Source organism: Plectropomus leopardus, chromosome 15 (assembly GCF_008729295.1).
Source record: "Plectropomus leopardus isolate mb chromosome 15, YSFRI_Pleo_2.0, whole genome shotgun sequence".
Taxonomy (NCBI): Eukaryota; Metazoa; Chordata; class Actinopteri; order Perciformes; family Serranidae; genus Plectropomus; species Plectropomus leopardus.
Genome location: NC_056477.1, coordinates 31,084,266 through 31,111,271, shown reverse-complemented (window position 1 = coordinate 31,111,271; position 27,006 = coordinate 31,084,266). Strand labels below are relative to the sequence as shown.

General features: G+C 39.9%; 1 protein-coding gene across 2 annotated transcripts in view; it reads left to right on the top strand.

The window, feature by feature from the left end:
- Nucleotides 1-27,006, top strand: part of shtn1 (shootin 1) — a 63,094-nt gene that overhangs the window by 14,640 nt on the left and 21,448 nt on the right. For both annotated transcript variants that reach the window (XM_042502657.1, XM_042502656.1), the window contains exons 4-9: nucleotides 10,405-10,499; nucleotides 20,074-20,242; nucleotides 21,956-22,053; nucleotides 23,813-23,894; nucleotides 24,060-24,154; nucleotides 24,297-24,443. In XM_042502657.1, the coding sequence (XP_042358591.1) occupies nucleotides 10,405-10,499; nucleotides 20,074-20,242; nucleotides 21,956-22,053; nucleotides 23,813-23,894; nucleotides 24,060-24,154; nucleotides 24,297-24,443 (686 nt within the window). The remainder of the gene's footprint in view (nucleotides 1-10,404; nucleotides 10,500-20,073; nucleotides 20,243-21,955; nucleotides 22,054-23,812; nucleotides 23,895-24,059; nucleotides 24,155-24,296; nucleotides 24,444-27,006) is intronic.

Below are 27,006 nucleotides of genomic sequence, written 5' to 3'. Positions count from 1 at the left end.
TGGGCGAGAGAAGGAGATTGATGCACAGCAAAGGGCCACATGCTGGAATCGAACGTGGGCCACTGCAAAGGCCTTGGCATAGGGGCGCACACTCTAGCAGGTGAGCTAGAGGCCGCCCCAAACAAGCTCTATTTTGATGCCGTTTTATGCACTCTGGCACCTTATGTATACACTTCAGACTTAGGGTAGACATATATCCAAGCATCAAACATTTATTCTAAAATATATAAAAAACAATCACTGGCTGTTCTTCATTTGCTCTCTCTCTGACCAACGGCCAACCTATCAGGCCCAAAACAGAGCTGGTTCTGGCCTGTCATATTAGGGTGGGCTGGTTGAAATAACAGGTGGGCAAATTGGTTGGTATGTAAACTAGGATGATAGCAAAGCTGAATAGTGGCCTAAAGGCTGTCAATTTGAATTGCAGTCCTGATGGGACTGAAAAAAATGGTTTTAGGGTTTATTTAAGAATAAGAATCATTTTATTGATCTCCAAAGGGAATTTATTTTTTTCTCATTCTGATTTTCTCCCTTCGTTGGGCAACAATTGGGGCTGTGTGTGTGTGTTTTACTGGCTTTGCCTTGCTCAGTGTGTGTGTAAGTGTATGTTTTACTTGCTTTGCCTTGCTCAGTGTGTATGTGTGTGTTTTACTGGCTTTGTCTTGCTCAGTGTGTGTGCAGGTAATGTGATGCGGGCCGCCTGCACCTCGGGCCGCATGCACCTCGGGCCGGCTGCTCTACAGGAGCCCAGCCCCAGAGTGCATTCCAAATTGCATACTTTTTCCTTTTACTTTTAGTAGGTACTATGGCTGCTCTTGCAAAGAATGCACTGTTGCATGCAGTAGCACACAATCAGGAAATACTACTTCTTCATAATACTGCACCCTGAACTTTGACCTTCTTTTTCATATAACTGTTACCATGGAGATAAAACAAATTCGCCATTGGCCAGACTCAACAGAGATGGAGGTTAACCTGGAGAGCTTTGCTATTGTTACTTAACAACTTTTTAACCTTTAAGTTATAACTGCATACATTGTGGATTCTAACATTATATATTCATGCTATTGGCCTACATATGCATTTCTCTGTCATTGTTATTTGCATTTATTTTTGTTGGTGGTTATCTGTATGATTTTTTTTTGTTCACTTAAACAATATCTGTTGCTATTATTAACATGTGACTGGTCATCAGTCACTTTAATGCACTGTCATTCATCATTGCGGCTTCTGTCAGCTGTCATGCAGCCCTCAGGATGTAACGAAGCTGCAGATGTGCAGAGGATTGTGGGTAAGAATAGCCGGAAAAGCATGCTGGCTTGCATACTGCAAAATGCAGCCGGATGTAGTAAGACATCCTGGTATTTTTGGCATACTGCATTTTACATACTTAGTAATAGGACATACTAAAACTTTTTCCGCCATATTAAATAGTATGGTAGTATGGGTATTGGAATGCAGGGCCAGAGACGGTGCTGCTGCTGCACCGTCAAGACACACATAGAAGTGCCCGGCTGTCCTCCCACCATGCCCAGGATAACTGTACAGCCAGAGAGAGGGAGTGAGCCGCAATGAATGTACGGTTTATTCTTTTAAATTACACCACATAAGAGACAGTAATAATTATTTATCTAGCTTGCTGTTTCCTTCGTTCAGTGGATGTCTAGTGTTAATGTGCTTGTATTCGTCTCGCTGGTGAGAATACTGATGGAGAGTGAAAGAGCGGTGCTGCTGAACAGAGAACCCAACAGGTGCAGCAGAGACTGTGGAGGTCCTATATTTCCCTGCAGCTCAAAGACGGTCGACAATAAACAGACGGGTGGGTGGGCAAGGCAAAAGTTTGGGTGGGCTGAGCCTACCTCTGCCCATGCCTACAGCTGGCCCCGGCCCAAATCAATATCAATATATCAAAACTTTTTTACACATTCTTTTAATATTCTAATAATTGGTTACAGAAAAACACTAAATTATTTCAAAGACTGCACTCAATTATTATTATACATGCTATTTACAGATAATTAAATTAATTAAAGGAATAAATGGGGCACCCGGTGGGTCAGTTGGTAGCACAAGTGCCCTCTGTACAGAGGCTGTGTCCTCGCCACGGCTTCAAGTCCGGCTTCAGCCCTTTGCTGCATGTCATCCTTTCTTTCTTTCTCCCCCTTTAATGCTATATCTGTCTTATCAAATAAAGGCACTGAAGAAGCCCCAAAAATATATCTTTAAAAAAAAATTAAATATAAATAAAAAAAAATAAAAAAAAAAAAATCATGAATTAAAGGATTATGCTAAACTAACTGTACATGTTACAAATTAAAATAATAATTTCCTACTGTGTCCCAAATCAGGGTCTGCATCCTTCGGAGGATGCAGGCTACGCAGTCTGCGCGGTCTACGGAGGCGATTCCTTGTTAAATGGGACAGTCTAGCCTACGGAGGATTTCCTGGTTGCATCACCAGATGTTTCCACCCTTACCCCCACCTCAGTTGATTCCTGCTGTCAAGGCTTGCCAGAGAGAGAGGGAGAGAGAGAGAGAGAGAGAGAGAGAGAGAGAGAGAGAGAGAGAGAGAGAAAGAGAGAAATTTTTTGTATTCATATTTTGCTGGAGGAGGAGGAGAAGCGCCTCTGTCCGTGTTGGAAGCTGATTTATCTCCAGGCTGTAGAGCCTTGCTCAGCGGGCAGAGCACTCCTCTGCAGTGGGAAGCACAGTGGGCTACAGCGCCAAGCTGGCTCTACATTCCCATAGCTAGTATGCTAGGTGGCTACGTGTTAGCATTACTAACGTCACATATTATGAAGGAAATTATGAGATTTTAATGTCCCTCTAAGTTTAACATATCTGGCGTTTAATTTTCAAATGAGTAAAAACCCAAATTAAGTTAAATCAATGCTCCGATCTCCGCTCTGTGCCGCCATTAGGAACATTTTTTTTGAAGATCGCGGGTGCGCAAGGAATCTTGGGAAATGGAAGGCCTCGAAGGATAGTAGCGAAAAGGATAGTCCTCCAAAAAGAGGGAAAAGAAGGCTGCATTTGTGGGCTGCGTAAGGAGGAGCCTTCGAATTGTGACCAAATGGGACAGCCTTCGCGCAGCACTGTGATGTAATCGGCCTTCGAATGCAGCCTCCGCAGGATGCAGACTCTGAATTGGGACACAGCTTGTATCAACTTTCTATTTACAATGAAAAAACTTCCTGCCCTCTCCTCTGCTGCCTAGGATGTGTTATCATTGCTATGGCAACAGGTCTTGACTACTGCTAGCATTCATAGGCTAGTCTTACCCCGACCGCTAAACAATCAGTCATAACATTATAATTTGACACTTTGAAACCGAATGGATTACATCTAACAATTGTTACAATCCCCCAAACCTTAACTGGTGTTTTGTTACAGGCCAGATTGTCGAAATAAAAGAAATAAAAGCTTAAATCCCAGAAGACGCACTACCCGTTAACGACCATTACGTTAAACGGTACCAAACATAACTTAATACTAAAACATAACACAATATCCTTAAACAATACAACAAATAATAATAAAAAACACAGACAGATAAGCCAGTAAATGTGGCCTACTCTATTTAAAATATGAGGGTGTTTTGATTATGTTTTATCCACATGAAATATATATATATTAAAAAAAAAACACTGGCTGTTCTCCAGTTGCTCTCTGTCTCCTCCACCAGAACCCCGTTTATATAGGCTGTGCCTTTCTCACTTAAACAGAAATTATTTTTAATTCAATGGGTGGGTGGGGGGGTCTTTTTTAACAGTTAAAATGTAAACATACATATAAAATGACATAAAAACACGTGGGTAAATGCTAAAAATACTATGTGCCACATGTGCTTGGACAGTACTGACTGGGGTACTTTCAGGACTGCCTCAAACAGTCTGGATGAGTACACAGAGGCTGTGACGTCATAGATCGCCTTTTGCCAGGACTTGTGTGTACAAAGCAAACACTACGGTGAGTTACAACAACGACAAGCCCTGGTTCACAGCCATACTCAGATGATTAAGGCAGACAAAGGAGTAGGCATTCAAGAGTGGGGACAAGGAGGGCTACAAAAAACCTAAATACACCTTTAGCAGGGCAGTGAAAGAAGCCAAGCGTCTCTGCTCTGAGATACTGCAAAAACAGTTCACAGAGATGCTGTCTGGAAGGGCCTTAGACAGCTCACCAGCTACAAGCCAAACCCCCCCCACACACACTCTGTGACTGGCTTACACCTTGCCAACGACCTGAGTGAGTTTTACTGTCGCTTTGAAAGACAATGGCACAGTCCCAAAACCATCCCCCATGATGACTCCACTCCACAACTCACCACCCCTACTGCCCCCACCACAGCAGGGGCCCAAGACTCAGCACGACCATCCACCCCAGCTACCCCCTAACCCCTCACCTCAGCAACACTTCTGTCCATCCTGGAGAGAGATGTTAAAAAAGATTTTTAGAAGACAGAACCCCCACAAAGCAGCTGGACTGGACTCTGTCTCCCCCTTCACCCTGAAGCACTGTGACGATCAGCTGTCTCCAGCGTTTACAGACATTTTTAACACCTCGCTGGAGCAATCCCATGTGCCATCCTGCTTCAAGGCGTCCACCATTATCCCTGTCCCCCAAAAAAGAAGGACCACAGGACCCAATGACTACAGACCTGTTGCTTTGACCTCCGTGGTGATGAAGTCCTTTGAGTGCCTTGTACTGTCACTCCTAAAACTCATCAGGGACCCTCTCCTAGACCCCCTGCAGTTTGCCTACAGAGCCAACAGGTCTGTTGATGACGCTGTCAACCTGGCTCTCAACTTCATCCTCGAGGTTCTGGACTCTGCAGGAACCCACTCCAGGATCCTGTTTGTGGATTCCGCTCTGCTTTTAATAGAATAATTCCGACTTCTGCTAAAGGACAAGCTCTCCAAGCTGAACATGCCTGACTCCACCTGCAGGTGGATCACAGACTTCCTGTCTGACAGGAAGCAGCAGGTGAAGCTGGGGAAGCATGTTTCTGACAGCAGAACCATCAGCACTGGCTCCCCTCAAGGCTGTGTTATTTCTCCTCTCCTCTTCTTCTTGTACACAAACAGCTGCACTTCAAGTCACCAGTCTGTCAAGCTCCTCAAGTTTGCAGACGACACCACCCTCATTGGACTCATCTCTGGGGGGATAAGTCCGCCTACAGGTGGGAGGTTGACCATCTGGTTACCTGGTGCAGCAAAAACAACCTAGAGCTTAATGCTCTGCAGACTGTGGAGATTGTACGGGATTTCTGAAGGATCGCTGATTCCCCTGTCTATCACACCCGGACACAGACTTTTCAAAACCCTCCCCTCTGGCAAGAGGCTGCGGTCCATCAGGACCAAAACCTCACGCCTCAAGAACAGTTTCTTCCCTGCTGCTGTCACCATCATGAACAATACTCTGACCCTCCCCCCTCACCCACATGACACAGGATCTAATCCAGCCCCAGAGTCTGAAATCAGTACATTAATGTTAGGCTAAATCAGTATTTATGCATTACATTAACACACACTGGACTGGATTTCTTTACACTGCACACTGTAGATAAGATTGTGTTCTATATATTCTATTTTTTCATTGTATATTTTTAAATTGCTTCTATATTTTTATCTTATGTCTTATACTATTTCATTTTGATATTTTTTATTCTTTCTTTATGTTAATTGTTTTGCAACAAAACACCAAGTCAAATTCCTTGTATATGCAAATGTACTTGGCAATAAAACCAGATTCTGAATCTGATTCTTATTCTGATTCTAATATGGACTTGAATTCATTGGGTCAGCTGTGTCTGCTCAATGTGTAAACAGGCAATAGTTTGCTGAAGGCCCCGCTATACTACAAAAACAAAACTTCAAAGCCGAGCAAAACAGTTTGGGTTGCTCTCTGAACAGTTTTCAAAAAATAAATTAATTTTGGCATTTGAGCCTTTGCGGCCATGCAGCAGTATTTTGGACGTGTCAGTCATGCTTTTAAGAAGATAATGGGGAATAGGCAATGACATCAGGGCGCAATGCATTCTGGTATACTTAAGGACATGCTTTTCCTAGGGAAATAAAAATCCAAGAGAAATAAAAATCTGGACTCATCCAACCATGTGGAGTGATGGAAAGTTCCATAATAATGAGTAAGGTGAGACTGTCTTATCAAAGTATGTGAGAGATTGTGTTTTCAGCTTATCCTCCTGATTTCCAAAAGTCTAATAATGTGGCTATTAGAGAATATTCAATAAGCTTGCAGAAGATGACACTAAGATGAACTTTAAGGCTGCAGTTTGATCCTTTTATGAATATACATTCTAAGGTTCAGTATTTTGTCAAAGTCAAAGTCACTGTCTTTCTTGTCTTATGCTTTTCTAGTACAGCCCTGCTATTGTACATGCTATAGTAATTTAGCAAAGAATTAAGGCTTAAAAGCCAGTGTTTCCATTCACCCTGGGTTAAGTGCAGCATCACACAGATCATTGTCAACAAAGTCCCCACATACAGTTTCAACTATTATTCTAGTCTTAGGCTCTAAAGTTGTTTCCTGCATGTATTCAGTCTACAGTAAATGCAGAGTGGACCTGGCTGATGAAAATCAAATGGTAGAGAAAATTATCTGAATAAAAGATATATTGGTAACAACATTTAGTTCATTTCCTTTTGAATTAAATCATAATGATGTACATAGGTCAGTCACCATTGAGGCTACTCAGATGGAAGCCACAATAGAGAGCAGAAATATACTTCAGTGTCAAGTGTTACAGCACTCTTATCTCAATTAACTGCGCAATGAAATGAGAAGTCACAGGTATGCATCCTCTCATTTAGAAAATCCTAATCATGCTCTTTGTTTCCTTCAGGGCATTTTGATTTGGTTGAATGGCCATGAGTTGACTTTTTAAGTTTGCATAGACATGAATGCAGTCATTCAGTAGACTTTGAAATGCTGCCTTTCATATTTCATTAATATTGTCACATCAGCGAAGGCTACTGACTTGTGGGCTTCTAACTGAAAGGCACACATTGTAAGATGAACATGCATCATTTTCTTGTCGTGTATGTTCATCACACTGACTGGGTTGATATAAGTCTGTTAATGTGTTGCTTTGTCAGATGGTTAACATTGTTTTTATTGGCCAAATGTGGAACTAACAGAATGGGTATAACAAAAGGACATTTGTCACTGTTTTTGTTGTTGTTGTTGTTTAAGATTATTTTTGGGCTGTTTATGCCTATTTTTAAGCGTGAAAGGGAGAAAGAGAGAGGGGATGACACGCAGCAAAGGGCCGAGGCTGGAATCAAACCTGCGGCCGCTGTGGCAAGGACACAGCCTCCATACATGGTGAACCCACTCTATCCACTGAGCCAAAGAGTGCCCCCATTTGTCACTGGTTAAGCCAGAGATGATATCATAAAGTTTTGAGACACATTCCTTAAGTATTTCTATTTAATTCTGAGTTCTGTGCAACCTTGTTATTTTGTGATTTTCAGGTGGTGGGGGTCCGGTGTTTGCTTCCTGTCTGAATGTGATGTTTGTTTGTTTATTTACTATGCACCTACGTCCGCTAATATTTGTTACATTGAAAAGCAATGTATTTTATGTTGCTGCTGGGCCATTGCGATAACCGTATGCATGCATAATTCCACGACAGAAGAGACTTGATGATCACTAACATTGGGCGGGAAAGACCGGATATATCGATATTGGCATCGGTTTTTGGCCAAATGATTTGATATATGTCGGCATATCTGATGCTGATGAAGATATTGTACATCCCAAGTTGGGAATGAGAATGCACTTTTCGTACATTTGTCCCATTGTTCAGAGGTAACATTAAATAACTCATCTATGGCCCATTCACGTTACATGTCCGTCATATGTCACAAATGTGCTTCTTTTCACTAAGCGGGAACCTTCAGGGCTGAAAAATGAAGCCAAAACAGAAGTACCAAAAACTGCAGTTCCTTAAATGGCCACTTGAGGGTGACTGCATATGTCAGTCAATCCCCATGTTAAAATGCCCAACTTTACAGCAGAAGTTAACTAGTTTACAGCATGAAGCAAGAGCAGTTTTGGTCTCTACAGCTAATTTCCCTGTTTTGACAACTGAACAAGGGAAAAGTTTTACAATAAATTTTTGTCCCATGTGGTCACATGTTGCGGCTTTGCAGTGGACTTCCATGTCTATGTATTACGCTTTAAATATCCCTCTGTTATTTAAGATCCAGGACCCCACTTCCATGATGTCAACAAATGCACATGGAGTAGGAAACAGAAACATACTCATATAAACAACACCTCCTTTGTGAATTATTTAAATATTTTTTTGTAGTAGGCTTGATAGAGGACATTTTAATACAGAAAATGATATGGATTGCAGTAAAATTCCTATGTATGCTCCAGTAGTTCTTACACAGCACGAAATAGCAACTAGTCTTGCCAGCATCAAGCCAAATAAAGCCCCTGGCCCCAATGGCCTGGCTGGACAAGTACTTAAAGATTGTGCACCTCAGTTCACTGTTGTTATCACCAAATTGTTCCAGCTCTTGCTCGACAAATGCACTGTACCTAGCTCCTGGAAGGTGTCCAATATAGTGCCCATTCATAAAAAACCAAAGGCTTTTTCATGATTTTAGACTAATAGCACTAACTTATGTTTTGGGCAACTGTATGGAAAGAGTTGTATCTAAGCACCTAACTGTGGCCTGTCATCGTGACACTCTCCAATTTGTATACAAAAGATCAAGAGGAACTGATGATGCAACTATAACTTTAATTGACACAGTGACCAAACATCTGCAATACACAACTCACTATGCTAGAGTTTTATTTATCGACTTCAGTTCCACTTTTAACTCAATTTTAACACATATTCTCCTAGAAAGGTTGTTGGATTTTAAAGTGAATGGTGGTCTAATTTTGTGGGTCAGAAATTTTTGGTCTGACCTCTTACAAAGAGTAATCTTTAATGGTAATGTGTCAGAACCGACAATTTTAAATACAGGTGCACCTCAAGGTACCACCTTTATTATTCTCAGTGTATACGAATGAGTTTAGACTCCAAGACTCAGACTTTAGCTTATTTAAATACGCTGATGATATGGCACTTGTTGGCCTCTAACATGTAGGGGACACTATAGGAGAGAGTAAGTACTTTCATCATGTAGCTTCCCTCCAGAACTGGTGTCTATTGAGTGCTCTGGAGATTAACATTAGTAATACTAAAGAAATGGTTATATCTAAGACATTCCTGACTCATGTAAACCCCTAACCATTATGGGGCAACCTGTTGAAATGGTTAGTTGTTTAGGAACTTATATTAGTAGATTAGATAGTCACCTCAGAACAAAGATTATATTTTTATATAATTTATAAATATATATTTAAAACAGCTATGCAGAGGCTATATCTACTCAGGAAGCTAAATGACTTTGGGGTTAGTCAAAAGACTCTTGAAGTGGTGTACAAGAATCTGGTAGAAAGTATCTTGTCTTTTAACATGGTTGCATGGTATGGGCACTAGGATGTCAAGTGTAAACGGAAATTGACAAGAGTGGTCAGTACAGCCAGTAAAATCATCAAGAAACCACAGATGTCACTTGGTGATGGGCATATACTGAGCACTAAAAAGAAAACTCGTGACATAATAAGTAATCTGTCACATCCTCTGCACCCCCAATTTTAAGTGCTCCAATCAGGGCGGCGCTTCAGACTACCACGAGCCACCAAAAATGTTTAAAAAAATCATTTATCCCAAGTGCAATTAAATTATTAAATTCTTAAATTAACTAACCCCCCCGTGTTGTAGGGTTTCATTAGTTTTATCTGCGAAAATGGTGAAATGGAATGAAAACTTTCATTTTTGAATACTGTACCGTGTGTAAGTTTATGAATTATTATGATGTTTACATTTTTAACTTCTTTTTCCTTTTTCTGTCTCTTTTTTATTTTTAAAATAATGTTCTCTCTTAATGAACAATGTAAACGCTGGTGATGTCTTTATTTTCTTCAAGCACTCTTAATCTCTTTGTTTTTAAATGTTGTTTTGTTTGTAACCCATGTAGTTGTGTTTTTGTGAAGCCAAAGACAATTTTCCAGATTTTGGACAAATAAAGATCTAATCTAATCTATTCAAAACAGGAGTCCACAAACCAATGGATGATATCACGTTGGCTACGTCCATAACTTATGCAGTCTATGATTTTAACCTAAGACATTATCTTTTTTTAAAACCTAACTAAGAAGTTTCTGCCTCCATTTCACAACATTAACCACGTGTTCCAGTGTGCTTCACATATAGATGCTAGAGGGTTTCCTGTGCATCACCTGGGAATGTGAATGGGTTGTGTTATGGTGCAGTTTCTTTGTCTTCGTCTTTAATTGGTTTTTTTTTCCTTAGTTTCTCAGATGGTTATTGAAGAAGTCCATGCCATTCAGGAGAACCTGGAGATCGAGAGGACATGTAGAGAAAGTGCTGAAGCCCTGGCCTCTAAGGTACGCTTCATCTTTACACCTATACTTTCAACAACGCTGCTCAAAGACAGTCAAGCAGTGGCCCGTCATCCTACCTGTGTTATTTCTGTGGTACTTACGATGCCAAAGTAAGGCTGGATTCAAGTTGAAATCACATCTGATAAAACAGGCTCACAACCAAGAAAATATATCATTAAATTAAACCAAGACGGGAATATGGTAATCATAATTGTAGGATCTGTTGATTAAGAGCAAGTTTGGCTAAATAAATCCTCCAGTCAGTGTATTCCAGTCACCATCACTTTGACACATTTAATTTGTATGTTGCAATCAAAAGCACTCTGGTGTCCCAGTTCTGCTGCTGTCCCCACATCTTAGTGTGGAAAATTGCATTGGATTCTTTTGATTCAGAGCACACTTTTTTGGAGTCCTTGTTAAAATGTGAGTTGTGATTGAAAGTGGGGGAGCCTGGCACATAGTGATTTTGCAGCCCACTGATGTTGAGCTTATCACTGTAATCATTTCTCATTCAATTTCTGGACAAAAGCCTTCACAGTCCACCTGGTTGGACCAGATTTTGGGCAGTGGGAGGCTGAGGGAGAATTATGGTGAAGGTCAACTTTTAGGCCTTTTTTGCTGCTCCTCGGCCTTCAGTCCTCCTCTTTCCTCTGGGTTGTTTGTCATCCTTGTCTTTCAGGGGTGACAAGAAAGGTTTTTAAAGCCACAAATGACCACAGGGTATCTGGGTAAGTTGACTGGTTTGAGGTTCAATGCAACAGGCTCAAAGATTACTCTGGCTGCCGAGATTTCTTGCTCTGAAAAATTGTTATCTTTTGACTCTCAAGAAACTTCCCATACTGTCACTCATAACTGCCATTGTCAGCTGCTCTTGAAATTTTATCAAGGTTAAAAACCTTAACCTATAAAATAACAATGACAGGACTGTTATCATATATATATATATACATATATATATATATATATATATATATGATAACCGTCCTGTGTTGTATGTATATATAAACACAAATAAATAAAGTACAAAGTCAAGTGACTAATTCTACAGATCAAACTTGGAAACAAAGAAAAGTCAGTGTGGCACATTTAAAACAGGAGCGCACTCATCCCACCTGTATCCTGCTCACCTGTTTGGTAGAGCACATTTTGAGTTTCTATATATCAGTGAAAAATGATCTTAACTCAAAATGACTGAGCCATCTCTACCATTTGGTTTAGATATATTAGATCTGTTTGATGTCACTGTGTCTTTAAGCATTCTTTGATAGTCTTTAAAATAGCCTCCTACAGGAAGTTAGTAACAACAAAAATCAGACATTGGGCTCTGTGTGCTGGGATTTTCAGAGCTAGGCATATTTATTCAACATATAGTTTCAGAGGTATTAATATACAGATTTATGTAACTTTATACAAGAAATACAAATGTAATAAAGGTCTAATAATTCTTTCAAAACATGTTCTACCAGTTGATTTGGCCTCTAATGGTAAAGGTAGTGAAGCTATGCTAATGTCATCAAAACTGACAATTTGCTAAGTTATAGTTAAACTTCTCATTGTTCATTGTAGTTAGATGACACGTTTAATGTTATTCAGTTTATATGTTTGATTTAACAAATAAACATTGATTATTGTTGTTATAGCCCCAGGGACATAAAAAATTCAAAGGAAAAAAAATCCATTGCTTTTGTCTTAATGATGGCTTAAAAGGGTGAATTCATTGACAAAAAAATATTTTGTAATATTAATTAAGCATGAGATGTACATAAAAAAAAAACATTTTTTTTCTCAAAAGAGCAGTTTAGTATCTGGGACCTATGACATTAGTTTACTCCTTTTATGAATGGAAAAGCTGACTCCAGATAAGTAAATATGATTCTTTACAGGATGGCCATTATTAACTCAAATGATGCATTTCTTTTATTACTATGATCTTTTTTTTGCGATCAACAAATCCTCCAGAAAGCAGTAAGTAGCTTCCTCTGGACAAGTTCTTGCAGGTGAATTTTCAGTGTTGTTCTCGGGGCATTGTAACGTTTTACCTGCTTGTAAGACTAACCGCCATGTGAAGTATTTTATTCCTTATGCAATTCAGCTTTGAAATTCTCTTTAAGTGTTTTTATTGATTTTATTGTTTCTATTTCTTTTATTGATGATCAAACCTAACTTTTTTCTTTTTACAGATTTCTTAACACCCCTGAACTCCTTGGCAATTTTTTATTTGTATTTATCACTTGACTTTTCATGTGTCTACATGATACTGCATGTGTGTGAGGCAAGCTATTCAAACAAATGGCCCCTGGCCAGATTAAAAAAGTTGAATAAGCTTCTGTTCACTTGATATTCAGGCTGGACTTGATCTTCCAGTGGGAGGAAATCCCCAGCAGCTGAGATAAAGCCTGTTAGGGTCAGAGCAAACGCTGGCTTACAGATGTTGGCGAAATGTGTCCTGTCCTCTATGAGAGAAAGTTGAATAGACTCAGGCAAACGTAGCCTCTGTCATGTTTTCATCATCTCTCTGCAGAAAAGCAGAACAAGAGCATGTGTCCAAACTGCATGGATAAATGCCTTCATGCCTTTCACATTTCCAGCGCAGATTGTTTTATAGTAAACCCATTTAATGAAGATAAACGGGTGTGAAATAATATTGATAAAGTATCTCATAATGTGTGTATTTTCCCTAAGATTATCTTGCCCAAAAATCCTCATCAAGTTCAAATCCCTCAGCCAGACTACCCTAAGGTTTTCACAGCTGCCACGTATTTTGTTAGCAGTCTTTTTATAAAGGTGATGACTGAGTGAATATTTTTAACTCATTTAAAATAGTGCTTCCCCAGGCAACTGCTCAGCCACAGTCCCAAAACTTGTCCTTATCTCCACAAGTCTGATTTACCCCTAGGATGAGCTGTGCACTTCTTCTTCTTTGTAAGATTTGAATGTTTTATCAGTAACCAGATCAGTCATATTTCTTATACCACCAGACAACCAGGAATGCCAAAAAAAGTCACTGGGTTATTCCAAGGTAAAGAATATACTTTGTGTGTGGTAAATTTTGAATAGTTTTTGAAGCTGAGTCTAGAGGTTGTGTGAGGGTTGTGCAGCGGGATTAGTCTCTCTGCTCCCCGCCGCACTCACAGACAGGGTGTTTTTTGTTAGAGCGTCAGTTGAACTGAAGGGGGCAGTAAGTTCTTGTTCTTCTTACAAAATACAGGGCTTTATGCTTACATACATTTTCTATTCCTGTCAATCTTATGTGATAACTCTTATTAATCCAGTCTTTTTCCAATTCAGCCAGCCCAAAGACAATACTGTATAGCTCTATATTGAGCAGAGAAAGCCCACCATTACTTCCAGTTAATGAAGTTTTGTAAATCAATCTGTGATTTATTCCCATTTAATAAATAATTCTTTAGAACAGTGATACTCAATTTACGTCACGCAGGCCATATCTGGCCATGAAAAGGGTGCCATGTGGCTTCCCCCAACCATTTTCTAATTTTACGATAAAAATTAAGTGATTCACACAGGGAAGTGTTTTGGTTCAAAGGTACCAGAGTGCATACAACAGCATCAGAATAGAAGTTGTTTATCAAAAGAAATGCCAATATAGGATCTGTCACAGAGATCCTAGCTAAGACCTTAATGTCCTAAAGTCCTAAAAATGTCCCAAAATCCTAGAAATGTCCTAAAATCCTAGAAATGTCCTAAAATACTAGAAACTGCCAAAAATCATAGGAACATCCTTAAATCATAGAAACCTCCTAGAAACCTCCTAGAAACATCAAAAATCGTAGCAATATCCTAAAGTCTTATTGTCCTAGAATCCTAGAAACGTCCTTAAATCCTAGAAATGTCCTAAAATCCGAGAAATATCCTAAAATCCTAGAAATGTCCTAAAAACCTAGACACATGCTAAAATCCTAGATATGTGCTAAATCCTGCTTCATATCTGCAATGTCGGCAAACAATCTGACCCATAAATACTTCGTACCAGAAGAGATTGGCCAGCTCTAACCATAGCCAGGTGATATACCCTGTTTACACACATAACTCTGATTTGTGGCAACTGGCTTTGCAGCCAAAAATCTGAGACTATGTTTCAATTGTATCGAGAAGAGCTTGTGTAGAAGGTGCTGGATCTGAAACCAGGCAAAGAGTATTATCAGCACATAGTAAATCCACTAGCCTACACTTCCTTAGTCCTTGCCTTGTGTCTATTGCTAATGGTTTGATAAATAATGTAAACTGAAGAGGTAAAGGGAATCTCCCTGCTATGTGCCTCCATACAAGGAAAACAATTAGACCACTTATGACAACAGCTGCACTGGATTAGCATAAATTAGCCGTAATGCAATTCAGAAAACACCTCTCAAAAACAAACTCTTCCATGATACTAAATAAAAAAGTCTTTATCATTACCTCACCACATCAAGTGAAGTAACCATCTAAGATTGTGAGAAGACCTCCCCTCATTGAAACTTACTTTCTCTGATTGTCGATTGGATTTTCTCTTGCTTCACAGGCAGATTTTTTGTAAGCTCCTCAACATCAAACCCAACAACAGTTTGAAAACATTAAGACATTGAGCTCCTATCTCTAAACCACCATCAAACTGCACCAATCTGAGGTACCCCCTGTCACTACTGGTCTTTGAGGCTCAACCCGTGGTCACCTCCCCAATCCTCACACCATGAAATTTAATATTTTACCACCTTTATATGTTATCGCCCTGCAGTATTAACATGAACCTAAACCTGGATGGGCTTTTGTACAATCTTTAAGTCAAAAAGGGCAAGAAATAATTAAAAGGTTAAACATACAACCATTGTCCTGTTAATTACAGTTCAGTCTGTGTTTGAGGCCTCTTACTCAGCTCCAGTTACTGTATAATTCCCAGTGTTCATCATAGAAGTCAAAACACCAGTTCTTTGTGCTAATAAGCACAGGGAGTTATAATTCTCCCAATAAATCTGATGGTAAAGTCATGAAGTTTCTTTCTAACTTCAGCAAACCTCCTCCCCTGTTTCTCAAATATTCTCTTGCCAAATCGGAAAACAAAGAGCTTATACAGTGATCCCAGATCATTCCTCTCTTGCCTCAATCTTTGTCTTGCAACTGTGAGCACCCTGTCCCTTCCAAATAACTGTGAAAACACATAGTGATTGGCCTTAGGTGGCTCAGCCCTGCTGGATACCTATTAAAGTGTGGTGCACCCACCTCAAGTTGGTGTCTGACAGGTCTGCGTCCATTGTTTCAGGTATGACGGTTCTCCAAATTTGGTTTGCATTTGAATGTTGATTACCATGTCAACGATCGAAACCTTGAGGCATTCGACTCATCAGCTGCATATTATCCTAACACTTAGGATGGGTGAAATGTCTCCTGTGGAGATCAGTTAAGGATAAAATAAAAAGATCATTGAAATTACAGCCTGGCATTTTTCAGAAACAATCAACTACCAAAGATGAAATTGCTGCTTCAAGGGAAAGGGCCATGGTACTGATCTACAGAGGCAGAGTTGCTCTCAAGCTTAATTCCCACTGCACAAAAAGCCAGCTAATACCTGCTAACATCTGGCTTTTTAAAGCAATGAGAATGCGTACAATCGGCATTCACACCCAGGTCAAATTACTCTGCAGTAGACATGGGTTTTTATCGTCTACGGCTCCGATCGGCATTGATGGGAACACAACATCTGGGTGAACGCAGTAATTTCAGCTCCTTTACCAGTGAGAAGCAATGACACACTATCACTAATTACTGTCCATCTCCTCCTAAGCAGCTAAAACACTGATCCAAATGTACCACACCAAGTTTGAAGAGAGACTAAGTAAGAGATATAGAAAGAGAAGACCCCCCCCCCCCCACACACACACACAAAAGCTGACAGAAAGGTAGGAATGCAGTATTTGGCAGGTTTACCTGTTTGTAAAACCCACGTGCACATGCTAATTTTGGTGAGAAAAGTGTATCAGTGACTTTAGGCTAAAACAGTTCTATGTTATGGTGACTGACAGCAAAATATTTATTCACTCTCGCAACTTGCCACCAACATAAGTGGTCTGCGATATTTCATAGCTTCATAATGTACCATCAGGTTCAGTTATGAATGGAAACCTGCGACAACTGGAGGAATTGGGCTGAAAAATCCAAGACTCATGCCTCATTCACATCCATTACCACCACAACCCTGCTCCTCAATCCCTGTTGAAGCTCGTACGCTACAATTGCAAGTCAGGTTATGGCACTATGTGCTACAAATGCCATTATCAAGGACGTGGTGTTTCCCCGGCCTGTTCAGAGTGCAGAGGTGTGCTGTGAATTGATTAAGGTTGGAGACAGTCCCTTTTTTACCTTTCAATAGCATTTCAGCAATATTTTAAAGTAATAATTGCTGCACTCTGAAGGTGTTAACCTCAGTTTATCACACATTTACATTTATATCGTACCCCTAAATATATATGGAGATGATCCCAGAGGAGGACAGACTAATTATGCTCTGTATTAATTTCTTTGTACCAAATAATAGTAATTTTGCATACCAAATATTTCCTATCACTCCCTGAGCAAAGCTAAAACTCAGAGCAATTCCTTAAATCCTCAACATTTTGAATTTAAAAAAGCATCTTTCATCCAGTCAAATCAGAATGCTGTTTTGATGCTTCATGATTTTGTGTTGATGTGTGATCAAGATAAGATGAAGGGGCTGTGACTTTGTAATGGTGACCTTTGGAAAGTGCTAGCCTGATGCTATGTCAGCCTCAATTTATCCAAGTATGTAATTTTAGATGTACATCGCTCGCGAATTGTAGATTATTTTCAAAAGAATATGATTCCTTGTTATGCATTGTTGATTGCATTTCAGAAGGGAAAAAAAGACGCAGTCTGAAGGGCATAATCAAAAGATGGAATTGCTGCAATCTGCTTCACCAGGATGCCATTAATAAATGTGTCTTTTATGGCTTGCCTTTTCTATTTCTAATCTTTTGTCTCCTTCCTAGGCACCTCTCTTCCTTAAGATGACATCAAGAAACATGCATAATTGGCATCCATTCCCTTCCCATAGGCTTCAATCAAGTTTTACTTAGTGATGGTCTCCTTATGGCCATCCTGATAAATGAACTTTTAGAAATGGATTGGCTGCCGTGGCAGTTTAGTATGTAGGCCTCATATAGAGCTGATCAATTTGCAAATAATTTCAAAGGCAAATGCTGCATAAGAATGTGTGAAGTGATAATCACACAGAAAAACAAGATGCACAGAAATGCAAGATGCAAATACATGTCACACTGAAAAACTGTGATTACCTCTAAAAGGAGAGATATTCACTGCCCCGTCTGTTTGCTTCTCTAACGATGTCTGTTTTTTCACACCTTATCATTGCTTTTGCATGCGTCCTGCCATTATGACTGATTGCAGGGCCAAAGAAAAGAGGAAATCAACAACATCTCATCTGCCTTGACTGTCGCTCCCCTACCTTATTTCTTTGCCTGTTTTTCACCAGCTTAATACAAAGTACGCCTGTCACTATGAAGATTTTAGAAATGAAGATGCTGTAAGATGCAGGCTCTGTCAGTTTTTGCTGGATTCATGTCATGTTTTAGGGAATGCGTGCTGAATATGCCATAAATTGTGCATTCAGAGGTTGTTCATGTGGCTGCACAGTGTAATCTCATATTGAGTTGTGGTGAGTGTTTTCATCCTCTTCACTGAAACTATTTACACTTAAGTGTTATTGTCATGGCTGTGCTGTTCAACAACTACTGCTGAGCAAATCATCTGTGAAATGATTTTTAATTCAAAGGAGTCTCCTCTTTGAAAAGTTTAGTGGTATTGCTCATCTTTACCACCAACTGATTTAGGATAGATGTATTACAGAGGAAAGTTGTTCCTTTTTTGAAGTGGTTGTGTAAATGTGTTAAACATGACTTTTTTTCATACTGCCCCGCTGTAATTTTAGGATTCAAAAATTAAGATAAAACAATAAATAAAATATTATTTATTACATATGTACAGTAAATATATATTATTTGCACAATTGCTACTATACACTATTTATTAAAGAATAGTACACTTCATGTGAAATTTAAACAATTAATGTAATTTTGGTTTCTCCTACTGTATTCAAAAAAGCATGTTCCTAAAACAAGATTAGCTTCCTCCAGAAAAACAACATCATTCAAAAGCCCGTTCTCATCTAAAGTTGTCACACACCGCCGCTTTTGCAAGGCTTTCGACATTAGGATACAATGACAGGCACCTTTTCTGCATGCCTGAGGTGAGAGCATGCTGAGCAGCACCTGTCGAAGCAGCATGATGCGCAGATGAGCAGCATCATTTGAGAACGCGGCCGGACGGAACCTGATGCATCAGCATGATACGTGGCAATAAAGTGTCAGGTTGAAACGCTACCATGTGCCTCCTTCCCTTTATCGTAACCATGTGTGTCAGCATGTGTGTTTGTTAACATCCCGGCGTTGGTTGCCATTTGTTTTTGTTTCTCAAACTTGACCACGTACAGCATCATCTCACCATCTGCTCGTGTTGACATCATTCCAGTATCCTGGAACATAAACCGCAGATGCAGACAGATACCTAGAGCGTGATATTTAGAGGCGGAGGTCCACTGCAAAGTGGCAATATGTGACGACTTGGGATAAGAACGTATTGTACTGCTACACATAGTTAGTGCTTATTGTTTTGGTAAGGCATGACAGTTCAGTTACAGTGCAAAGAGAGCCAGAAAAAGAAACAAGCAAAAACACCATAAACTATTACAACAGTTCACAAAAAGAGGATATGCATAAATGTGAAAATATGTACAGTAAAAAATGTAATTGTTCAGTTTCCCAGCATATCAAGTAGCAATAAACAAAAAGAACAATGTTTCGGAATGTAAAAGGTTCAGTAGAGTTCAGTCTTGGGCCTGCAAGGTTCTGCAGGTCAGTATAGGAACTTGTTGGGGGGTAGAAAGAGAACTTAGGTGTTTTGACTGGTGTAGGAAAGAAGCTGTTTTTGAATTTAATGGTATTATGGTTAACATGGACCTGTAGAGCATTCTAGAAGAGAGAGGCTGGAGGAGGAGGTGGGCTGGGTGAGGGGGGTCTCTGGTTATTTTAGCAGTAGGTTCAAGATGTACGTTATTTAAAGTGAGCTGATTATTTGTATAACTAACAATAACATGAATGACATTGAAGGAAGTTCATATTTTGTATAATAAAATGTGCCGTGAGATTTATTTAAATGTCTTTATTTGGGATTTCATTTATAACAGTAATTACATATAAATAAAATAGTCTTTGCAGCAAATATGGTATACCAACAAAACAAAACAAAAAATTTAAAAAAAAACAAAATTAAAGCAAAGGTGAAAAACAGATGTGCAGATATGCTGTGACAAAATGCGCCTGACAACACTTATTAAAAAGAGACTTATTTTTTTAAATATTAAATGTAGCTCCTTTCAACAGTTTGCCATAGAATACTATTGATCTACTATAGTCATGATATTCCTGAATTTATTCAGCATTTACAACCACGTGTATGTCCTTTAATGTCTCTTTGTGCCTCCTCACTGTAGCTGAACCGTCAGAATCGCTCCCTGAAGAGGAAAAGCATGATGCTGCTGCCCCTCCTCAGCCCAGAGAGCATCTCTGAGATAAACATTGAGGATGAAGAGGAAGAGGGTGAAGAGCTGAATTCAGCCAGAGAGAAATGTGTCTCTCTCCAGTGCCAGACCACCATCTCAGGTACAACATGTCTCCTGTGACTGCTCCAAGTGGGAAGTATGTCACATATTTACCAGCAAGTCACCATAGTTCACATACAAACAGCTGGGGCTTACACTAGACCGAGGCTGTCTGGGGCTCAGCCCTGAAGCACAGGCTCTACTCAGTTGGCCCACACCAGGTAGATGAAACCTGGATGTTAGCAGTGGCAGTGCCTGGTCTAATCTGTGTAAGGGCAGCAACAGAAAGTTTGCTGATCCGGCAGGGAGTCCGTGGTTCTAGGATCAGACTGGTTCTAGCTTTTGAGTGCATTTTCTGTGCATTGATGTAAACAACACAGTGGCATGTGACAGGGCCGAAACTGCATAGGAGGTAGGAGGTAGGTTTATTGTCATTTAACGAAATTACAATTATTCTTGATTGTGTTACATCTTTGGAGTTAAAGGATGAGTTGGTTAAAATCGGCAGCTACTATAAAGATTACATCCGGTTGCTTGGTGATGTTGCTGCTGATGGCGTCATTCAATTCCTGCAGTGCATTTTTTAAACTTGCATCAGAGTCCTGCGTCCAAATGGCCCCCACAAGGTCAGTCCAACCAGTGCAACAGCTTGATCCGGAATGTCAGGTGTTAACCATGTCTCTGTGAAGATGTGCCTTAGAGCAGTCCCAGATCTCCCGTTGCTGAGTGAGCCAAAATCACATCTCATCCACCTCACTCTCCTGTGATCAGACATTAGACAGAAGAAAGGTTGGTAGAACAGCTCCCGCTCTGAGTCAGATCCACCTCACCTTAATACCAACTCTTCTCCCTCTTTTTGTCCGGCACTTGCAGTTTTGTTTCTACCCTCTCGTCCGACCAGTTTGTTGGCGCAAGCTGTCAGTCCACTGCATTCAGTCCAAGCCCTACACAACCTTTCTGAGCTGAGCATATCACAGGTAGCCAAAAAACCCTCTCGCCTTTGTCAAATCTGTGCATCTGTTCAGACTTTTTTTTCTTTTGCACAAAATGTGAGAATTGCATCCATCAGAATACTTGTCCTACTCACCCAGCAAAGGGCATTCCATCCCTCCCCGAAAACAATTTTAGGTGTCAGCAACCTTTTTCTGCTAAAGTACCCTCATAAATGTCTCAGCTTGGTCCTGCTGTGAGATGCTTTGTAGTAACAGATTTAATCTCTGTGTAATTCCAACCATTTCAGAGCAAGTGTTTCTCCAAATTTTCTGGGCACAGAAATTCCTAAATTTTATGCTGTTAACACATGAAGACCGACATTTACACATTAACAACAGAGTCTGTGGGTGCTGCTATTGTATTTTTTTTTTATTTCACAGTATTAATGTCCAATACATTTAGATTGCCATAATCAGTCAGTAAGGAATAAATGAATGGCTACTGCACTTTATTCTCCTGTGTTTACAGATTTTCACTGCTGTCATGAAGTGGCAGTATACAGTACAGTACATTAAATATTCACAATCAAACAGCAACACAAATCTAGAACGTTACATTAAGGCCTGTCACGCCATACATGGCCATTGGTTTACACTTTAACTGATAGATTCGGTCAAAGACAACAATGTCATCCAAACATGCAAAGGTGACATAAAGAATGACAAAGAATGTTGTCAAAGTCCTCTCCCAACAGAACTATAATGCAAATACACTCCATATGAGCAACTCAGGAAGGGAACTAATGATATGTTTGACATTGCATTGATTTTCTTTGTTTCAGAGCTACAAAATAAGTTGGAGTTAACACTAAAGGAAAAATGTCAAGCAGCCATCGATAGTGATGCAGTAAGACAACAACTGAGGGAAACAAGGGAAGAAGTGAGTTTAATATTTTGTTTCCCATCCCTTCACTTCCATACACAATACATTTCTGCTCATACAGTATGTCAATGGCAAGGCCACCAACAGCTGAAAATTTGTTACAGTCAGTGAAGGCCTCTCATCTTCTTTGTGGCTGTTTTTATTCCTGCACCTTCACTAAACCTGGGTGGGTGTGCACATTATCCACCATTTTTACTAAGCCAGCAGCCAAAATCAGATTTATTACAATTATTGCAGGTAAATGCAACATTTCTATTATGATTTGAGCCTTGCATCAATGTACCTCATCAATAACAACAGAATTATATTAGCACAGATGACAGATAGGGCCCATTTCATGTGTTTGAGCAGGTGCAAGTCTGTACCATGGAGAGACCTGGGTAGAGCGTTGAAGGCGGGTTCCTGTGCATTCTTCTTTAAATAGCTCAGTCAGTACATTTACCTGATGTTAGAAAAAGTTGAATTATTGTGTTAGTCAGACTAAACACAAAGTCGAATTTCTAAGTCGAATTTCTAAAAGTCGGACTAACACGCATAGATAATGTGGTTTGGGGTCCATTCACTCTTTATATATACGCTTCAGTGACACCTGAACTAGCCTAGGTGTTCTGTATATGCGCCATAGTCTTAGGCCCGTTTCACACAGCACGCATCAGTAGTAAATGAGCAGCACCCAACGTGTTGTTTTTTTTCAGCGCCCATGTTATCATGTTAGAGCATGCACACTGCCTGAGCGGCACTTGTCAGGTGCGTCTCTGCTGCGTGTCTAGAGAAACGGTGGCTTGACCATTTTTTTACGTGGCGTGCGTTTTTCAGCAGAAATAGACAGTGAATATGGTGATTTGATTATTATATTGACTCTATACCACTTTTTACTGCAGTTTAAAAGTCTTTCTCTGTCACAGAGATGAGGAAATACAAAGACGTTTGTTTTACTTCAACTTCCCTTCTTCGATTTCAAAACAAAAGCCCTCTGACAGTGTCTCTGTGGACAGAATCCAATCAGTTTCTGATACAAGGCATTTTAGATTTAAACATTTGCAAGACTATGTTGTCGACAATGCAGGAGCTTGTACAACTTCATAAATGAGAGAAATTTGTGCTTAGAAATATGGAAATACAGTACTTATATCTGCGGGCTGTGACGCAGCAGCGACCTTGCAACAACAGGCTGTATGTATGAACACCACAAGCATGAAACATGCTGCTGCTGAGTGAGGCTAAAGTCACGCACTTTTGATGCCCGCTGTGTGAAATGGGCCTTAGAACTGAAAGTGGAACAGCATAAATTTGTTGAAGAAAGCTGGGAGAAAACAAAGAAAAAGACAAAGGGATGAAAACAAAACAAGATGAAGGTAACATGTAAAGTGTAGAGTACATACAAAATGCACAGCACCAAAAACTTTTACATGTTGTCAGCATTGGACATGCAACCTGTTTGCAGCTTCTATGGAATGAAATTATCCAGATTTTCTGCATTGTGGTGCCCATACTCGTGGCTTATGGTGGCAGAGCAAAGCTGATCGCTAGCTCTCTGCTAACTTCAATTGGAATTAAATGATTAAATCGAATGGGTCTCACCAGATTTCCAGATATCATTACAGTATGTAAATATTGGACAGAATGGATACAATTCTGGAAATGCTGCATATCAAAACCTTCATCACAATTTTAAAAATGCTAGTGATTACTATAAAACAGAGCTCATAAAAGTCTGTTTATTGTTCCATTACTCTGTCTCTCTTTACATTTACAGCTGCTCAAAGAGAAACATGATAACACTGTTTTAATTGCTGAGACAATGCAGCAAAAGAAGCTCCTGGGGAAATATAACAGAGGTGAGCTGGGAATGCACATGGTTAATCACTTATAATCTGACATAAAAATGTATAAATACTAATCATGAACATTACATAAGGGTATTAAAATGATACAGTGTATACTAGATGCTGCACTCCCCTGATAAAAGGCATGAATGAGTCAGTGTGAAAGTCTTTGTCCAGTGTCTCAGTTTGCTGTGGAGGAATTTGAGGCCTTACAGGACACCTTGAACCTGGAGAGGGACCTGAGAACTGAGGCAGAGAGCTTTGCCAGAGCGGTGAGGTTTTTACTGTAGTTCTTCAATTTACTTCTTTTACTCTGCGTGGTATTTTAAATACATTGTTATGTCCCTTGCAACAATGTGTCTTGACTGGTTCCATATGAGGGGAAATGCGCTTTCCTTGTGGATCTTTCTTCAGATGGTGGTCGAGCAAAGGAAGCTGAAGCGACAGAGTGAGATCCTGATGCAAAGCTCCTTGCCCAGTCAAGCTCTGCAGGAAGCCCTCAGCCAGGTCACCAGACTGACCCAGGAACTGGAGACACAGAGGCTGGAGCACCAGAACCAGGTCTGTGGACACATGCACACACTAAACTAATAAATGGATGGAACATCACACATAGAGTTGGGCTTCTTTGGTCCTTGGAAGGGTATGATGAACATGTATGGAAATGGGAAGTACCACATCTGCTCTTCAAGCATGTGAATTAAAGCTTCACCATGAGATCTCCACATTAGTTTCTTCTTGTTGGTTTGAATTGACCTATCACTAAGCCCTGCCCTCGAGTGCCAGGAGCCACACGCACATTTTGTGTAGCTACACAATGACATCCTGCTGGTAGACCTCCATAAAAAAGCATCAGAAATTCTGTGGGTTTTTTTTTAATTTATGCAGATCTAACTTTAAAAAAATGGTCAGATAATGTGCATGGGGTAAATGCAACACAGATAGGGGGTATCCTGAGAGGCTAGAAAATGGAGTGTATTTTATCGTGTTACCTAAACCTCAAATAAACAGAGCAAAGTGTCTCCTTTGGATTAAGCTGTGTGGCAGATCACACAGTCAGCTCAATGTAAAGAAGATAAACAAACAAGGGTGTCTACATTTGTTTTAAAGTAAGGCAACATAGTGTTAGCAAAATCTGCAACAAAGTCACAAGTATATATAACCTCATACATTATGTCAGTAACACTAACATTAGCTTATTGCCAACTTCAGCTTCATAACATTAGCATCATGTCATCTGTTCAACTTAGTATTTTTGTTCATTGACAATCGAATATCAGTGTTAACTGTAGCAAAAATTTGCAGTGAAAGCCCACCAAACTGAAAACCATTGCTGTTAGTTTAGCTACAATGTTACAAAGAAAGCAAAGGCTGGCTAACAACTAACATCACAGCATTGTGAAGACCCTTTGGATGGCTGCTGTGTGAAATAGGGTGCTTCCGCTCCCCAAAGGTCTCTATAGTATCTTTGGATATGACACTTACAGATGCCATTGTTTAGTTTAGGCAGTATGCCGAATGTTTTTGCAAGTGCGCTAAGGGGACAGGGCTTAGTGATAGGTCAGTTACATTCTTCATCTACAAATACATGTGTAGTTCTCTTTAAAACAAAGAACAGAAATTTGAGGCAGTGGCAGAACTAAAAAAAAAGGTAAAATTATAAATGTTGTCTTGGTGTGTCAGAGTCATACATAATGGGCATGATGAAACAGTCTCTTATAACTGTTATTTAAGATCTGGATCAGAATCCGGACAGCATCGGGTAGAAACAGCAGTAAAGATACAATATAAGCAGTGCAAGGGTACCTACAGGGTTGGTTGGAGTGGTGGTGGATGAATCCAACAAAACCCAGACTTTTTGGGAGTCAGGTGTTCACTTCCTATCTGAATGTGATGCATTTATTCTATATTTTACCATTTGCCTCCTTCCCCTAATCCCAACCATCTTTGCCAGCGTGTACGTTAGTTGAGATCCCGACATTTGTTGCCAGCAGCGATATGTGGTGACTTGGGATGAGAAGGTGTTGAATGTTCAGTGTAGAAAAAGTTGTGTAACTTCCAAGTGAAGTGAGAATGCCCTCTCATTTTGAGATCTCCAGATTCAAATAAATGCATTTCGATTATAGAACATTAAAAACTTCTGGACATAATTTTTCCAATTTATTTAGTTTTGCTTGGACACTGGATCTAATCTGTGCAGTAAGTGGAACTTGGCTTCCATTGGTTGGGGTTTAAGAAGGTGACCATACATATCGTCAATCCCCATTTGACTGGAACTGCACCATGTATTATTTCCATGTAAAAAACAAATACAACGCGCTAACTCACAATATAACTTGTTGTAAGTAGGTACTGAATCCTCAAAATGGATATCATAACAGTCGAAATAGGACAGCACTCCGATTATAGTGTCTTTTATTATTGCCAGACATATTTCCATTTAATAAATGATTATTGATGTTTGATGGCACTGATGTGCTGGTACTGGCTGTAGCTTCATTCAACTCCTGATGAGCAGCCTATCAACTTAACAATCTCTATTAAACACACCTTTTTTTTTTTTTGCGCAGGCAGTTTAGTTTTCAACTACTCAAAGCGCCGTCATACACATTTACACAGCGCTGGCTGAGGCCGCCATGCAACGTGCCACCTGCTACTCAGTTTTTAACCATTCATACACATTCACACAAGGATGGAACAGTCATCATGAGCAATTTGGTGTTCAGTATCTTGTCCAAGGATACATTGATATAAGGACTGGATAAGTCGTGGATCAACAGACCTTCTGATAAGCAGATGACCCCACTCTACCTCCTGAGCCACAGCCGCCCCAATGTATCTGCATTTGCTAGTAGAGGAAACAAGACTGCCTGGGAAATTTGAACATCTCTCGAGGATAAAGATGGTTTCAGTGAACTCCTCTGCATGTAAAGCAGTGTTTTCTCTGTTTTTCAGCAGCAGTGCTGAAGTGCATGAGTTTTATTTTGTGCTGCTAGTAGGTATTTGATATACTGACATGAGATGGGATTTAGACACGGATTTGTATACAGTTGTAGATTTCAAATTACGTTTAATAAAATCCATTTTTGGCACAAATGTTCAGTTGGACTCAAGGATGAACTGA